The sequence below is a fragment of the Sus scrofa genome, chromosome 14, assembly GCF_000003025.6.
Source record: "Sus scrofa isolate TJ Tabasco breed Duroc chromosome 14, Sscrofa11.1, whole genome shotgun sequence".
Taxonomy (NCBI): Eukaryota; Metazoa; Chordata; class Mammalia; order Artiodactyla; family Suidae; genus Sus; species Sus scrofa.
Window position 1 is genome coordinate 106462236 of NC_010456.5, and position 19254 is coordinate 106481489.

At 38.6% G+C, this 19254-nt stretch overlaps 1 protein-coding gene across 1 annotated transcript in view; it reads left to right on the forward strand.

Moving 5' to 3' along the window:
• Nucleotides 1-10991, forward strand: part of CYP2C32 (cytochrome P450 2C32) — a 35270-nt gene extending 24279 nt beyond the window's left edge. Inside the window, exons 8-9 of the mRNA XM_013983597.2 lie at nt 7303-7444; nt 10448-10991. Of these exons, the coding sequence (XP_013839051.2) occupies nt 7303-7444; nt 10448-10629 (324 nt within the window). The 3' untranslated portion in view covers nt 10630-10991. The remainder of the gene's footprint in view (nt 1-7302; nt 7445-10447) is intronic.

Below are 19254 nucleotides of genomic sequence, written 5' to 3' on the forward strand. Positions count from 1 at the left end.
TAGAGAATTTTTGCATCTATATTCTTAAAGATATTGGCCTATAACTTTGTTTGGGTGTACCTTTGTCTGGTTTTGGTATTAGGGTGATGGTGGCTTCATAGAATGTCTTTGGGAGTGTTCCATCTTCTTCAATCTTTTGGCAAAGTTTAAGAAGGATGGGTATAAGTTCTCTTTTGTACGTTTGGTAGAATTTGCCTGGGAAGGCTCGGATTTGGCCTTGCTGTGGCTGTGGTATAGGCTGGCAGATGTAGCTCCGATTTAGACCCCTAGCCTGGGAACCTCCATGTGACACGGGTGTGGCCCTAGGAAAAACAAAATGACAAAAAAAAAAAAAAAGAATTTGCTTGTGAAGCCATCTGGACATTTGGACATTTGTTTGTAGGGAGTGTGTTTATTACATATTCAGTTTAATTTCTAGTGATGATCTGATCAATTGATCTATTCTTCCTTGATTCAGTATTGTCTCTGAAAAATTGTCCATATCTTCTAGGTTGTCAAATTTGTGGGCATATCACTCTCTCTTTTTTTTTTTTTTTTTTGTATTTCTGCTTATCTGTTGACATTTCTCCTTTTTCATTTCTCATGTTGTTTGTTTGAAATCTTTCTCTCCTCTTCTTGGTGAGTCTGTCCAGAGGTTGGTCAATTTTGCTTACCCTTTCAAAGAACCAGCTCTTGGTTTTATTGATTTTTTTTCTATTTTCTGAATCTCCCTTTCAATGATTTCCTCTTTGGTCTTTATGGTTTCTTTCCTTCTGCTAACTTTAGGTATTTTGAGGAAGGCCTGTATCACTATGAACTTCCCTCTAAGAACTGCTTTTGAGGCATCCATAGTTTTTGTTTTTTTAATTACTCTGTGGATAGTATTACATTTATAGTTGTACAACAATCATCACAACCCAATTTTATAGCATTTCTATCCCAAACCCCCAGCCCATCCTCCCAACCCCAACCTGTCTCCTTTTGAAACCATAAGTGTTTCAAAGTGTGTGAGGCAGTATCTGTTCTGCAAAGAAGTTCATTGTGTCCTTTTTTAGATTCCACATGTAAGTGATAGCATATGATGTTGGTGTCTTACTGACTAGCTTCACTTAGCATGATGATTTCCAGGGGCATCCATGTTGCTACAAATGCCGTTATTTCGTTCCTTTTAATGCCCAACTAATATTCCATTGTGTATGTGTATCTGGTCTTCTTAGCCACTCCTCTGTCAATGGACATTTAGGTTGTTCGCATGTCTTGGCTATTGCAAATAGTGCTGCAATGAACATTGGAGTACATGTATCTTTTTGAGTCATGGTTTTCTCTGGATAGATAGCCAGGCGTGGGATCACTGTATCAAATGGTGATTCTATTTTTAGTTTTCTGAGGCATCTCCATACTGGTTTCCACAGTGATTGCACCAATTTACATTCCCACCAACAATGTGATAGGGTTGCTTTTTCTCCACACCCTCTCCTGTACTTATTGTCTGTAGACTTTTTGATGATGGCCATTCTGGCCGGTGTAAGGTGGTACCTCATAGCAGTTGTGATTTGCATTTCTCTAATAATGAGTGATGTTGAACATCTTTTAATGTGTTTTTTTTTTTGGCCATCCACATGTCTTCTTTGGAGAATTGTCTGTGTAGATCTTCTGCTCATTTTTTGATGGCGTTGTTTGTTTCTTTGGTGTTGAGCTGCAAGAGGTGTTTCTAAATTTGGGAGATGAATCCCTTGGCAGTTGCTTCATTTGCAAAGATTTTCTCCCATTCTGTGGGTTGCCTTTTTGTTTCATTTAGGGTTTCCTTTGCTGTGCAGAAACTTTTAAGTTTAAGGAAGTCCCATGTGTTGATTTTTGTTTTTGTTGTCATTACCCTAGGAGGTGGATCTGAGATGATATTGCTGTGGTTTCTGTCGGAGAGTGTTTGGTCTAGAGACATCCATAGATTTTTGAATGGTCATGTTTTCTTTGTCGTTTGTCTTGGGGCATTTTGAAATGATCCTTCTGATTTTCTCTGAGACCCATTGGTTTTTTAGAAGCCTGTTGTTTCATGTCCACGTAGTCAGTTTTTCTCACTTCTTTTCCTGATGGTTGACTTGTAGCTTCATGACATTGTGGTCAGAGAAGATAGTTGAAATAAGTTCTACACTCTTAAATTTGTTGAGGTTAGTTTAGTTTCATGCCCCGGCATGTAGTCTGTCCTTGAGAATATTCCATGTGCCCTTGAGAAGAATGTGTATTCTGAGTTTTTTGGATATCATGTCCCCAAAGTATCAATTAATTGTGTCATTTAGGATCTCTGTTGCCTTATTGATTTTCTGTCTGGAGCAATTGCCCATTTATGTTAATGGAGTGTTAATGTCTCCTAGTATTGTTATATCCCATGGATTCTCCTTTTATGTCTGTTAGTATTTGTTATATGTATTTGGGTGCTCCTGTGTTAGGGCCATATATATTGACAAGTGTAATATCCTCTTCTTGATCCTTTTATCATTAAATACTGTCCTTCTTTGACTTTCTTTATGACCTTTGTTTTTTTTAATTTTTTAATTTTTTTTTATCTCAAAAGAGCCACACCCAAGCAAATGGAGGTTCCCAGGCCTGGGGTCCATTTGGAGCCACAGCTGCCAGCCTATGGCACAGCCTCAGCAATGTCAGATCCAAGCCTCATCTGTGACCTACACCACTGCTCATGGCAACATCAGATCCTTAAACCATTGAATGAGGGTGGGGATCAAACCCTAACCTCATGGTTCCACACCAGGAAGTCCTTCATTCTCTTTAAAATGTCTTTTACAGAGCAGAAAATTTTGATTTAATGAAAGCTAGTTTATCAATTCTTTCTTTCATAAATTGTGCCTCTGATGCCGCATCTGAAAAGTCACTGCCAAACCTGAGGTCACTGAGATTTTCTCATGTGTTTCTTCTGGGAGTTATATGATTTTGCATTTTATATGTAGATCTGTGATTCATTTTTAGTTAATTTTGTGAAGGGTATAATATCCTTTTTTTTTTTTTTTTTGGCTTGTGGGCGTTAAGATGTTCTAGGAACACTTTTGAAAAACTCTCTTACTATATTACATTGCCATCTGCTCCTTTGTGTCAAAGATCAGTCAACTCTATGTTGGTCTGTTTCTGAACTCTATATCCTGTGCCATTGATCTTCTTGTTAATTCTTTTATCAATACTACACTTATCTTGATTGGTGTAGCTTTAAATTAAGTCTTGAATTTGGGCAGTGTAAGTCCTCTAACTTTGTTCTTTAATATTGAATTGGTTATTCTGAATCTTTTGCCTCTCCATATAGACTTTAGGATCAGGTTGTCATTATCATCATAATAATTTTCTGAGATTTTGGTCAAGATTGCATTTAACTGAGAGAATAAGTTGAGAAAAGCTAACATTTTGTCTTTTTTCTTTTCAAGGGCCGCACCCATGGCACATGGAGTTTCCCAGGCTAGGGGTCTAATCAGAGCGGCAGCTGCCGGTCTACACCACAGCCATAGCAACGTGGGATCCAAGCCATGTCTGCAACCTACACCACAGCTCTCAACAATGCCGGATCCTTGACCCACTGAGCCAGGACAGGGATCGAACCCACAACCTCATGGTTCCTAGTTGGATTTGATAACCACTGAGCCACAATGGGAACTCCCAGAATAAGTGGAGAAGAGCTAACATTTTGACATCCTGAAGTCTTTCTGTCCATGAACATGGAAAGTTTCCATATATTCGATCCTTTTGTTTTATTTGTCAGCATTTTGTGATCTTCCTCATGTAGATCTTATACTTATTTTGTGAGATTTACAACTATTTTCATTTTTTCACTGCTGATGTAAGTGCCATTATGCTTTGAATTTTAATTCCCAGTTGTTCATTGATGGTATATATGAAAACAATTGATTTTCATGAGTTAACCTTGTATTTTGCAATCATGGTATCCTCCCTTATCAGTTTCAGAAAAAGGTTTTCATTTCTTTTGGATTTTCTGCATAGATGATCATGTCACCTGCAAACTAAGACAGTTTCATTAATTTTTCCCCAGTCTCTATACCTTTTATTTCCTTTTATTGTCTTACTGCTTTAGCTAAGACTTCTAATATGACATGGAAAAACAGTGGTGAGATGAGACCTTCTTGTCTCATTCCTGTTCTTAGTGGGAAAGCTTTGGGTTTCTCGCTAAATTGGATGTTAGCTCTAGGTGGATTTTTTGCATATTCTTTATCAAGTTGTGGCAGTTGCCCTTTATTCCTAGTTCACTGAGAATTTTTATCATGAATGGGTGTTATATTTTGTTAATGGCTTTTTTCTGCATCTGTTGATAATCAGCATGTGGGCTGATTTTTCATCTTTGATTTTTCTTCTTCTTCCTTCTTCTTTTCTGATTTTTCTTCTGTGTCTTGTTGATGTGATGGATTACATTAATTGCTTTTCAGGTGTACAACTAGCCTTGCATACATGGGATAAGTATCACTGGCTTGTGGTATATAGTTCTTTTTATACATTACTGGATTGGATTGGCTACTATTTGTTGAGGACTTTTACATGTATGTTCCTGAGAGCCATTGTCCTGGTACTTTCCTTCCTTTCAACATCTTTGTTTGGTTTTGGGATTAGGGTAATGATGGCCTTATTGAATGAGTGAGGAGCCACTCCTACTTCTCCCTTCTGACAGTGATTGTAGTGATTTGGTACTTTCCTAATTAAAAAAAAAACTAAAAAAAAATGTAGTTTTCTTGTTGTAAGAATACAGATTTTATTATTTTAAATTACATGTAAAATTTCCTCAAATTTCCTAAAATCCTAGCAGATTTTAAATGTAAAATATATTATTGTTAACTATAGGCACAACATTGTATAGCAAATCTCGAGAACTTACTCATCTTGTATTACTAGGTGTTTATACCCACTGGTTAGCAACTCATCATTTCCCCTCTCCCCTGATCTTGGCAATCTATAATTTTTTTCATAAATGTGTATCAATTTCATCAGATGGATTTTATGGATCTATTTATATGGCATATATTTTGCCTCTGCTCTCTCTGTGTCTGTCTCTGTCACATACACCTAGCTGGATTTGGTTTGCTACATTTTATTGAGAACTGTTGTATTTATGTAAGAAGAGACAGGTCTGCATTTTTTCTCAGCCTTTTGATATCAAGATATTGTAGGCCTCAAAAATTAGGTGGGTAATTTTCCATATATATATATATATATACACATACACACATATATATAATTATATGTATATAATTACCCCCTTCTCCCTTTTTTTGTGTTCACTTAGCAATCTTTCCCATGCTTAATTAGTTTGCCTAAGCTCAGATATTACATAAGGAAAAAAATGCTTTCTCAGATGAAGTTTGTCTTCTTCCCAAAAGTGTTCTTCCTTCCTCCACTAGGCAGACAGAATTACATAACACCTCCTGTTTCTGAACTAGATATTAACACAGTCAAACGTTGATTATAGATGCCAGTTTACCTTTCCAGGTTTCTTCCAGGTCTGGAGTCTTGAGCCTAATTTTTGTCAGCAGCTTTCCTCTGCTTTCTAACACATGATTTCTGTTTTTATTCAGCCTTTCTAGTTGGTATCCTACAAGCTACTCCCATTTGAAGCCTGCATATATTATCTTATTATGTATAAAAATGAGGTAAATAGACATCCTACTTTGAAGGGAAAGGGGTTGTGAGTTTATTAAGATTGAAACTACTACTGTTATCTTCTGGGAAGAGGGAATTCTGAGTATCTCTGTTGTCCCATGTCATAGCCACGAACCACATTGCCTAGTGAGTTCTTAAAATGTGATTAGTGCACTGAGGAACTGAATTTTAAATGCTATTTCCTTTTATGTAGCGGTAATTTACCTTTTTAAATGATTTTAATGTTTCCCATTGTAGTTGGTTTACAGTGTTCTGTCAATTAGCTACTGTACAGCAAAGTGAGCACACAAACACACACACAAACACACACACAAACAAACACACACAAACACACACACACACACAAACACACACACAAACACACACATATACACATACATATATTCTTTTTCTTATCCTCCATCATGCTCCATCACAAGTGACTAGATATAGTTCCCAGTGCTATACAGCAGGATATTTAGCTTTAATTTAAATATAAGTAGCCATGGATCACTCAAGGCTACTGTGTTAGAGCTGATCTAAGGGTTTTTTGGTTTTTACTTATTTCCCCTATAATATGAGTTTAGAAATCCCTTATCCTTAATTATGTAGCACTAAAAACTTGGAAAACTGCTGTTCCCATCTTGGCACAGTGGAAATGAATCCAATGAGGAACCATGAGGTTGCAGGTTTGATCCCTGGCTTTGCACATTGGGTTAAGGCTCTGGTGTTGCCATGAGCTGTGGTGTAGGTTGCAGACATGGCTCGGATCTGGCATTGCTGTGGCTATGATGTAGGCTGGCCACCACAGCTCCTATTAGACCCCTAGCCTAGGAATCTCTATATGTCATGGGTGTGGCCCTAAAAGGACAAAAGACAAAAAATTTTTAAAAATTTAAATAAAAAAACTTGGAAAACTAAAAGCAATATAAGTTTGGTGCAGTTTCATTTGATGGTCAAAACCTCACCTGAACTATTTAAATTCCTTATTGATACTGCTTTGTGCAAATATTCATGTCCTGGTAAAGACATTTGTGAACGTTTCTTAATGCTAACCTTATTTACTTAAATAAAATATGGCAAGAGTTAAATCAGGTAACATATGCAAAATACAAGGCAAAAAGTATAAGATACTCTTTTCATCTACCGGAGAGATGAAGTCAGACTCTAAGAAAACATTGTATTGGTGAGGCTATTTGTATGTGAAAACTTTCAAGTGCCACTGGCAGGATTATAAATAAGTACATCTTTTTTTGGAGGGCAATTCAGCCATATCTGTTCAAAATAAGATATGACATATTGTAATGCAATAATTAAAATTCTTAGTATCTACTGCAAATGCTAATGAAGGAATGTCTGAAAAAATCATCCTTGCATTATTACTTGTGAGAGAACAGTGTCCAAACATTGTGATAAATAAAGGGGATTCAGATGTCTAACACACAAGTGACTGCATACTCAGTCTTTCAAATGCTTTTGGAGGCCACTTGAGTAACCTCATTGCCACTGATATTAAGCTCATCCCTCTTTTGCACTTGGCCTCTCTGTCTGGGATTACCATTGCCCTTATGTAGACCTGGGACTCCTCAACTATAGATCAAAAGATTGGACTAAATGATTTGCAACATTTCTTCCAGCTCCATGACTTCCTTATAACAAAGTTTATCTTCATTTTCATCCCAGGGCATGACTGTATTAACATCACTGACATCTGTGCTACATGATGACCAAGAATTCCCCAACCCAGAGGTGTTTGACCCTGGCCACTTCCTGGATGAGAGTGGCAACTTTAAGGAGAGTGACTACTTCATGCCTTTCTCAACAGGTAATGAGCATTAATTGCCTTAGGGACTTTAGAGGACAAGATACCATTCAGGGCATGGTTGGAACTCAATGGTGCTCAGTCTGGAGCTGGTGGAATTGCTTCTTATCCATGATCCTGAGCACCAGTCCCAATGTCATGCACTTTCCACCCCATCATCATACATCCGCAGTATCAGTAGTCTGGGAAAGTGACCCATTTCTGCCAAAATGAAAAGGCTAGGAAACAGATGGATTGAATCCTACCTCTTTGATAGATCCCTGAGCTGCCCAAGAGCTCCTCTTAGCAAGCAAAGCTCATTTAGGTTTTCCTTGCCTGACATAAGAAAGGCATATAAGTCCACAACTTTTGAGTATTTGCTATAATGGCTCTCAGTCCCCAGGCTGAGCTCTGGGGTTACAGCTCTTCACAAGCACTGAAGGGGCAACAAACCAGCTCACATCCTAGTTAGGGAAGCAGATTAGTAAACATATCACTATAATCCAGGAAGAGTAGTGTGGTGTGAGAGAAAAGCACAGGCTGCTCATGAGACCAGAGGGGAAACTGCCTGCTTTCTGGTCACTCATACCCTACAGTGAGGCATAACATAGAATAAGTAACATTCTAATCACAGAAAGGGAATTTGAGCTGCCTCACAAGAGCTGAGTAACAAAACAGGGCAGGGTGACTTTTATAGGAACAGGACATTTCCTCTAGTTTGAAAGGGTCAGCACTTGCCATCAACTGTAGTATCAGGATTCCTTGGGAGTGTGGCCGGATGTTCTGCAGTGGTCCCAGAGCACCATGATCTTCCTCCATCTGTGATCCTAGGCCTTGGAAACTGGTTCTCCATGGCTACAGAGTGTGCCTCATATCTGGCCATAGAGTAACCTTCATGGGATTGATGGCTTTTGATGCCTGCTTTGGGTCTTGCTCAGTATGTACCAAGATGTCAAGGACTGAGCCTTCCTTTCAAAAGTGCACATTTTAGCAGAGCATAAAAACAATTAAATGGAGACTTGTGATTCAGGGTGATCCATGCTTCAGCTAAAGCATGAATATAATTCTGAGGAAACCAGAGAGGGCAAGATTCTACTACCTGTAAAGATCATAAAGAGAAAGTGACATGGGACATGGGTCCTGAAGGAAGTATAGAAGAGCACCTTAACCAATGGAAAAGCACGAGCCAAAGTTAGAAACCTCATGGCGCACTGGAGATTGATGAAAGGTGTATATGGCTAGGTGAGTGTACAGAGGAACGACAACATGAGGGCATGGAGAGAAGATAGCCATCTACCAGTTGAGGGTGAGGCCTTTGATGAAATCATAACAGCCAACATCTTCATCGTGGATGTCTATCCTCCAGAACTGTGAGGAAATGAACTTCTCTTAAAAGAAACCCAATATACCACCTAAACTAACACAACATGTGAGTCAATTATACTCCAGTGAAATTTTTTCAAAAAGGAGGCGGTGGGTTGGAGATGACCCTGAGCTGTGCCAGCATTTAGAGAATGATGGTTTTTACAAATGTTCAGTGTGTACTTACCAACGAATGCATATTATCTTTTTCCTGTTCACATGTTTTTGGGGTTAATCTCTGCTGGCTTATCTGTAAGTTCCTTGAATGTGCTAAAATTTCCAGAGTACATTTTGGCCTTCTTGCTTTTCTCAGTAATGACAACAACAGCAGCCACTACCCCCAGTATGGAGGTTCCTTAACAAACTAAAAACAGAGCTGCCATCTGATCTAGCAGTCCCACTCCTGGGCATGTATCTGGACAAAACTCTAATTCAAAAACATAAATGCACTCCAGTGTTCATAGCAGGACAATTTGCAGTAGCCAAGACATGGGAGGAACCTAAATGTCCATTAACAATGATTAAAGAAGGTGTGGCAGCATATATACCCAAAGGAATATTACCCTGCTGTAAAAACAGAATGAAATCATGCCATTTGTAGCAACATGGATGGACCTAGAACTTATCATCCTAAGTGAGTAAGCCAGAAAGAGCAAGACAGATACCACGTAATAGCACTTAAATGTGTAGTCTATAATATGATACAAATGGCCTTATTTGTAAAACCGAAATAGACTCATAAACATAGAATACAAACATATGGTCACCAAAGAGAAAAGAGGGTGAAGGAGGGATAAGTGAGAGGTTTGGCATTCGCAGATACAAATGACTCTGCAAAATAGATAAATAGTGAGGTCCTACTGTATAGCACAGGGAGCTATATTCGCTATCCTATAATAAACCATAATGGAAAGGACTGTGAAAAAGAATATATATTTTAGACATATTCAGTTTTATATCAATACGTATATAGCTCAATATAAAACTGAATCGCTTTTCTGTATACCAGGAATTAACACCACATTGTAAATCAAATGTACCTTAATTTTTTAAATGCCTGGATATGGCTAGCCCTGGGAGTAGGTCGTACAATAGCATAGCACTGAAGAGTGGAAGGAATGATATGGAACATTAGACTGGGAACAAAGTATGGAGGGCCAGTTCAACCCATCTGGACCTCATCTCATGAAACAGGTGGGAGAGAGACATTGACTATTTTACAGTGGGAGTGTCACACATTTAGCCATGTGCTTTTGAAAGTACATGAAGGAAAAATCTTTGGCTGAATTTGGTGCCAGAGGTGGAAAGGAAAGTACAGATACATGAGGTCCTTCATTTCAGTTCTTTCCCTCTCAACCCGCCTGCACAAGCAGAGTGGAGGTGTTTCTGCAAAGTCGGATAGAAACTGGAAATGGAAAAGAGCAATTATAATGTGGGAATATGTAATGAAGTGGTTGACATAGAGCTGAACGCAATAAATATTTGTTGAATGGAAGGTTCCCTTTAAGCTATTTGGTGGATCGAGAGTATATCCAACCTCTGTCTCTCTAACCATCCTTCCAACCCTCCTCCTATTCAGTTATTTGTCAAATAGTTATCACATATTTTCTGTGAGAGTTGTAAACAATATTCTGGGATCAAATCGCCTATGTGTGTTATTTTCAGGAAAACGAATTTGTGTGGGAGAAGGCCTGGCCCGCATGGAGCTATTTTTATTCCTGACTAGCATTTTACAGAAATTTACCCTGGAACCTGTGGTTGACCTAAAGGACATCAACACCACACCTGTTTATAGTGGGTTCAGCCACGTGCCACGCTCATACCAGCTCCGCTTCATTCCTGTATAATGAAGAGCAGACCCTGTGGCTGCTGCGATGCTGTTCTCTGTAACTTGTCCCCTTCTGGCCTTCATTCACCCCTTTCTCATTACCAGGGGTGCTCTCTCTGACCTCCCATCACCTTGTATCTCCACATTCTCTCAATATCCATCAAATATTCAACCTTTATCAAAAGGTTACCGAGTTTTACTGCACAAATGTATGTGCTATCTTTATGCTCTGTAACACTCAGATTATCGCATGTGTTAAACATTACCTAATGTTGAGTTAGTACTGTGTTATCACTGCAAAACGGTAGAGAGATTAATGTAAGCCTGTATGTAGCTGTTTGTCCTCTGCATTTCTAAATAAAAAGCATCACACTTTGCTGAGCCAGTCTCAGACTTTCTTTCTTTTGTATGTAATGCAGGTAAGAAATGAAAGAAAATAGAGTCTGAAGAGGCCTTTCTTGTCTTCATAGTGATAAGAACAGAGAAGGAGCAGGGGGAAGAGGGCAGAAAAACTCTTTTTGCTGAGTGTCATCTAGAGTTACTTGAGGTTTGGGTTGGGAAATGAGAGAAATCGTGTCTAAGAATGGTCCTAACCTGTAGAGAAATAGTGAGAGGATCAGCATTAGGGAGGAAGGAAGAGAAAGAATTAGAATTCATTCTTCTGGTTTGTGTCAACACTAAAGACATGAAATATTCTCATTACTTTCTATTTCAAACTTACAGGCAAATCTTCATATGTACTTTTGTACTTATAATCATGTGTTCTAAGTGTCATTCTTTTCTCTCTAAACAAGAACAACATCCTGGGAAGATGTTAGCAGATTCTGTTTTTCTTTCTACATCCCATCACCTTGCTTTCTTCTTAACATCGGTGTGTTGGCAGTTATGATATTTTGGGATCCTGAAGGCTTTAGTCTCATGACATCTCTGAAGTGTAGAGAACTGGGAGATAAAGGGTATGTTTGGGATTTATCCCTGAAACACCAATAGAAATGAGAATTAGAAATTCCTATTGTGTGGGTGTTATTTTCTTGATTTGGAAGGTTTTATTATAGTTATATAGGAGATTTTCCTTCTTTTAAGAAAACATCTACTAAAATAATTCAGGTCTTTGGTATCAGGTCAGCAATTTACCTTCAAATGGTTCAGAGTAAAGTAATTCTTTCTACATACTACCAAGTTTTCTTTCTGACACTTATATTTGTTTAAAAATGGTGTGAAGCTAACTATTGGCTCATATCCACAATAACTTAGTTGTTCCCATATGAAGACTCAGTATTGCCAGTGGACATCTGAGAAGTGCTCAGCAACATTAAAGGTCATGGAAATGCAAGTTAAAAATTTAATGAGATATTCTTATGAGCCATCAGAATGGTTAAAATGAAAAAAGAATTATACAAAGTGTAGGCACGAAAGCAAAGCACCTGGCCTTCTTGAGTAAAACTGTAAATGGGTTCAACCATGTGGACAATTCTTTGGCATTCTTTACTGGAGGTAAATGCATGTGTGTCCAGCAGTTCTACTTCTAAGTATGTACTTAAGAGAAATGCAATACATTGGGATATGAAGAAAACATGTATTGGAAGGTATGTAACAGACCAATCAAATGATCACCACACAGGAAGAAAATGAAATGTCCACAACAGTATAATGAAAAAAAATCATTGAATTCTTTTTCATGACCTGTATCTTGGTTATACAGATATATTCCCTTGGTGTTAGTGCGTTGACCTGTACATTTAGAACATGTGTCTTTTCCTCTCTGTGTATAATGCTTCAATGGAAAAGATTGTTTAAAGACAAGGAGATCTCCAGAAGAAATATTTGAGCAGTCATTTCAGAGAGTTTCCCACAATTAATGTCAGACACTATGCCACAGATTCAGGAAACTCAGAGAACATCAAGTAGGAAAAATATCCCAAAGTCTACATGTAGGCACATCATATTCAAATGCAGAATATACAGACAAAGGAAATGAAAGCAGCCAGAGGAAGAGAACATCTTACCTACAGGTGAACAGAATAAAAATTACATTGGAATTATCTCAAAATGTAAGCAGAAGGAGAGTGGAGTGAGATATTTGAGGTATCTAAAGGAAAAAGCTCCCACCCACTTTGATTTATATATCCCGTGAAATTATCTGTAAAAGTGAAGGAGAGGGAGTTCCCATCATGGCTTAGCAGTGATGGACCCAACTAGTATCCATGAGGATGCGGGTTCCATCCCTGGCCTTGCTCAGTGGGTTAAAGATGTGGCCTCGCTGCAGCTGCGGTGTAGGTCGCAGATGTGGCCTTGATCCCGAGTTGCTCTGACTGTGATGTAGGGCAGCAGCTGCAGCTCCAATTTGACCCCTAGCCTGGGAGTTTCTTTATGCCTGTGAGGCCCTAAAAAGCAAAAAAAGAAAAAGTGAAGGAGAGGAGTTCACCGCTGACCTAACAGTTAAAGACTCAGCCTGTCACAGTTGTGGCTTGGGTTTGATCCCTGTCCTGGGAACTTCTGCAGGCCATGGGAGTGGCTACAAAAGTGAAGAGCAATAAGGACTCTTGGAGTTCCCATTGTGGTTCAGTGGAAATGAATCTGCCTAGTATCCATGAGGATGCAGGTTCAATCCCTGGTCGCACTCACTGGGTTCAATATCCAGCATTACCCTGTGCTGTGGTGTAGGTTGCAGACGAGGCTCAGATCTAGCATTGCTGTGGCTGTGGTGTAGGCTGGCAGCTACAGCTTGGATTCCACCCCTAGCCTGGCAACTTCCATATGCCGCAGGTGAGGCCCTAAAAATGACAGAAAGAAAAAAACAAGAAAGAAGGACTCTCAGACAAACCAAATTGAGAGGATTTGTTTCCAATACTTGACTGGCAGAAATATCAAAAAGAAATTTTCTTCAGAGAGATGAAAAGTAATACAAGTAAAGAACTCTAATTCATATAAACAAAGAAAGAGCATTACAGAGGAAATAATGGAAGATGGATTAAAATAATTTTTATTATTCTTAATTCATCTAACAGGATAGTTAATCTGTAACAATAGTACAAAAATGTGTCTTGTGATTATAGATTGTGGATAAATGAAATAAGCGAGGGTAGAGATAGTCATGATGCTAGAGAATATATTCCAATAGTATGTTAAATAGAAGTAGAGATAGACGTGGTTTTTTTTTTGTTTTGTTTGTTTGTTTGTTTGTTTGTTTGCACTCACAGCATATGGAGGTTCCCAGGCTAGGGGTCCCATCAGAGCTATGCTGCTGAAATATACCACAGTTCACAGCATCACCAGATCCTTAACCCACTGAGTGAGGCGAGGGATTGAACCCACAACCTCATGGTTCCTAACTGGAGTCGTTTCTGCTGCACCACAGCAGGTACTTCCCAAGACAGACATTCTTGTCACGTTCCTGATTTTAGCAGAAAATCTTTCAGCTTTTCACCATGGTATATGACATTAGCTGTGGGTTGGTCATACGTGTTGACATACATGTTTTATTATGTTGAGATATATTCTCTCTGTCTCCTCTTTGATGAGACTTTTTAATCATGAATGGATATTGAAATTTGTCAACCGTTCTTCTCATTTATTGAGATGATCATGTGATTTTTATTTTTCCTTTTGTTAATGTGGTATATCATGATAATTGATTTCTAGACATTAAACCATCCTTACATCCCTGGAATAAATAGCCCTCCCTCACCCATCCCTCCTCCGAGCATGGTATATGTTGCTTCCTGTGTAATGTAGAATTCAGTTTGCTAGTACCTTGTTGAGGATTTTTGCATCAATATTCATCAGAGATACTGGGCTGCGAGTTTCTTTTTGGTAGTGTTTTTGACTCGTTTCTGTATCACCACAACAGTGGCCATGTGGAATTAATTTTGGAGTGTTCCATCCTCTTCAACTTTTTGGAATAGTTTGGGAAGGATAGGTGTTGGGTCTTCATATGTTTGATAGAAATCCCCTGTATAGCTTATGTTTTCTGGGATTTTTTAAAAGTACAAATTGTGTTTCACTACTAGTGATCCATCTATTCATATTATCCATTTCTTCCTGATTCAGTCTCTGAACATTGTATGTTGCCAGAAATGGATCCATTTCTTTTTAGGTTGTCTGGATGGTTGGCATTAACTGCTTGTAGTATTCTCTAAAAAATTAGCTGAAAAGTCCGCAAATATTTGAGACAAAACAACACACTTCTCAATCAACCTAGGTCAAAGGGGAATCTCAAGAGAGTTAAAAGATATTTTTGAACGAAATTAAATGAAAATCCAACTTATCAAAGTTTATGAGATAGGATGAAAGAGGTGCTTAGAGGGAAATGTAGAGATTGCATTCATACATTAGAAAAGAAAGAAGATGTAAGATCAATAATGTAAAACATCCACCTTAGGAAATTAGAGAAAGGGGAGGAAAATTATATACAGAGTCCACAGAAAAAAAACCCCAAAAATCAGCAGACACCAATGAAATTGAAAATAAGAAATCAATAGATGCTTGTGCTGTACAGTAGGACTTCTGCCAACCCCAAACTCCCTGTCCATCCCAGTCCTTGCTCCATTCCCCTTGGCAACCACAAGTTTGTTCCTTATGTCTGTGAGTCAGTTTCTGTTTTGTAGATGGGATCATTTGTGTCATATTTTGATTACACATATAAGTGGTATCTCGTGGTATTTGTCTTTCTGTTTCAGACTTACTTCACTTAGTATGAGAATCTCCAGTTGCATCCACGTTGCATCCATGTGGCATTACATCCACACAGTACCACGGTGGGCTTCATGCCAAAATACAGAGTGTACATGGGGCCATAGACTTTTTTTTCTTAATTTTTTTATTCTAGTTAATTTCCAGTGTTCTGTCAATTTCTGCTGTATAGCAAAGTGACCCAGTTATACATATGTATACATTCTTTTTCTCACATTCTCCCGCAACATGTTCCATCATGAGTGATTAGATACAGTGCCCTGTGCTACACAGCAGGACCTCATTGCCTATCCATTCCAAATGCAATAGTTTGGGTCTACCAATCCCAAACTCCCACTCCATCCCACTCCTTACCCCCTCCCCCTGGCCACCACACATCTCTTCTCCATGTCTGTAAGTTTCTTTTCTGTAGATAGGTTCATTTGTGCTGTATATTCAATTCTAGATATGTGATATCATATGGTATTTGTCTTTCTTTTCCTGACTGACTTCACTCAGCATGAGAGTCTCTAGTTCCATCCATGTTGCTGCAAATGGCATTAATTGTTTTGTTTTGTTTTGTTTTGTTTTTTATGGCTGAGTGGTATTCCATTGTGTATATGTACCACATTTCTTCATCCATTCATCTGTCAATGGACATTTAGGTTGTTTCCATGTCTTGGCTGTTGTGAATAGTGATGCAATGAATTTAGGGGTACATGCATCCCTTTTTTTAACTTTTTAGGACCATACCTGAAGCATATGAAGTTCCCAGGCTGAGCACCACATGGGAACTACAGCTGCCAACCGACACCACAGCCACAGCAACATGGGATCTGAGCTGTGTCTGTGACCTACACCACAGCTCAGAGCAGCGCTGGATCCTTAAACCACTTAGTGAGGCCATGAATCGAACCCACATCTTCATGGATCCTACTCAGGTTCATTAACCACTGAGGCACAAAGGCAACTCCTGCAGGTATGTTTTGAATGAAAGATTTGTCTGGATAAATACCCAGGAGTAGGATTTCTGGGTCATATGGTAGTTCTATATTTAGTTTTCTGAAGCATGTCCATACTGTTTTCCATAGTGGTTGTACCAATTTACATTCCTACCAACAGTATAGGAGGGTGCCCTTTTCTCCATACCCTCTCCAGCCTTTGTTATTTGTATACCTGTTAATGATGGCCATTCTGATCAGTGTGAGGTGGTACCTCTTTGTAGTTTTGATGTGCATTTCTCTAATAATTAGTGATTTTGAGCATCTCTTCATGTACCTATTGGCCATCCATATGTCTTCTTTGGAGAAATGCCTAGGTCTTCTGCCCATTTTTGAAAGGGGTGGTTTTTGTGTGTGTGTGTGTGTTGAGTTGTATGAGTTGTTTGGAGATTAGGCCCTTGTTGGTTGCATCATTTCATAAAGCAGGTTTCATAAAATATGTTCACAAAGTAAAACATGTTTATTGATACAATTAATGTTTATAGTTGCTGTATTCATAAATTTATGCCCAAACTTGGGAACAACCAAGATGTCCATCAACTGGCGAATGTATAAACAAACTGTGATACATCAATAGAATAGAATATTATTTCTTGTTAAAAAGGAGTGAGGAAGCAAGTCATGAAAACACACAGTGGAATCTCAAGCACATTACTGAGTGAAAGAAACCAATTTGAATGCTATGTATTGTCTAATTCTAGGTCTATAACATTCGGGAAAGGGCAAGATTATGGAGATAATGTAAGATCAGTGGTTCCCAGGGTCCTAGGGCAGTGAAACTATCCCGTATGATACTTTAATGGTGGATACAGGTCATTCTACTTTCATCAAAATCCAAAGAATATACAGAGTGAACCCTAGTATAATCTTTGACTTTGGTTTATGTCATATGTTATGTCATATGTCATGTGTATACTACTTGTCAATGTTGTATCACTGATGATAAGAAATGTTCCACACTCGTGAGGGTTGCTGATTTTGGGATAGGCTGGGTGTGTGGGGAGGGAGTGTGTGAAATCTATGTACTTTTTGCCTAGATATATTTTGATGCTAAAACTGCTCTAAAAAATACATTCTATTTCTTAGAAAGAAAACCCAGAATCTGCAATTCCAGCCAGCCTGAAGTTTGCATTACCCTGTGACAGTGGAGGGCTTAATATTTATGTTCTCCTGTTCATTTAGACAGCATCAGAAATGCCATTTGTTATGAGACACCATTGAAGTGGAAGTCAAAAAACTGGGATTCCACTAAAAGGCATTTTACTAAGGCAGCAAGGGCATTCTGTCTCCCTGTCACTAATTGCTCATTAGAAAAAAGAAGAATTAGACTAAGTGATTTCAGAGATACCCTCGGTCGTTGTCTTAGACTCTTTCATTTTATAAAGAGAGATGGCTTCAGCAGATGGAATGTGGAGCAGAGAAGGGAAATTCATTTCTGTAGGAATAAATGAAGAAAGTGACTGTGTTTATTTCATCTAAAATAAGCTAGTGCAGTTGTTTTAGAGTTTAGAGCTGTGTAAGTTAGGCAGCCAAGTACTGTTTCTCTTTGTTCTCATAAAGGTGGCACCAAATCTTGGACTCACTCAAGTTTAAAGGTTACAAAAGTAAACTTTTCTGGCTCCCCTTTTAATCACATGGTGGAGTAATTATTAACTACATTGACATGTCTTGTAACATCATTGAATAGAGAGAATCATGAAATATTGCACACATTCAGTAAATGGTGACCCTAGTGACCTGAATTTTGTGTGGAGGAAGCTCGTGTGATTCATGAGATGGAAGATCCATTGTAAGGTGTACTATTTGAAGATACTGTGTCCCTCACCCATGTACTGACTCTCCAAGGCTCATTTCCTCATCCACAAAGTGGAAGTAATTTTACCTTAGGCAAAGGTAATTGAGAGAATCAAAAGAGTTATTATGGTGTGAAAATTGTTTTCCATTAGGAATAAAGCATGAATCCTTGTAAACATCAGGAATAAAACATTTGGGGACTAGGTCCTGACAAATCTATTTCTTCCTCACTAGAACAACTTGAAAATAACTGCTGTAATCAATTTAGAACAAATATGATGTCTTTTTAGCGCACATGTTTGTAAAGTACTGTCAGTAATCTAGTAATGTTTTCTTATTCCAGTGATATTTAGGTCCTCATGGCCACTAAATATCATCTCCTGTTTGGGTCTGCCTGTTGTGGTGGTTCTGTGCTACGGGTCAGTTTAATGAAGTCCCTGCCACCTAACCTCCACTGAATCCACACCTTTTGTTCTCTGTAAAACCTCCCTTCCTTGCTGTTGATGAGAAGTTGAAATCTCATGGAGTAATCACAGTTTGACGTACAAAAGGGAGCCTGGCAGCCACCAAGGATCTGGTCTTGAACATATCTCTGCACCACTGAGAACTTGAATTTTCTGTGAAATGTACTGGACCCAAGGAAAGGACATGCTTTTCTCACAACTACACCCACTAGCTGCAATCTTATGGTCTTAGGGTTCCATTGTAGCTATGCAACAATTTCTGACCCCAACCAATACTTCCTTAACAGGAACCCTTACTTGCCAGATCCAAGGTGTTCTTGATAAACAACGTATGTAATTTTGTGGCTTGCCTTTATAAGCCTCTCCCATTTCATAGTCTGGTGGAACACGAGTGTTCCTTTTTTCTTTTTTAAAGTTTAAAATTGTTTTGGCGTATAATTGCCTTACAATCTGTGTTAGTTTCAGATGTACAGCTAAGTGAATCAGTTATACATGTATCCGCTCTTTTTTGGATTCTTTTCCCATACAAGTTATTATAGAATATTGAGGAGATTTCCCTGTGCTACACAGCAGGCCCTTGTTACTTATCTATTTTATATATAGTAGTGTGTATATGTTAATCCCAACCTCCTGCTGTATGCCTCGAGGCCCATACATTTCCTCTTTGGTAGCCATTAGTTTGGTAAATGTTTCTTGAATCTATATCTGGCATGC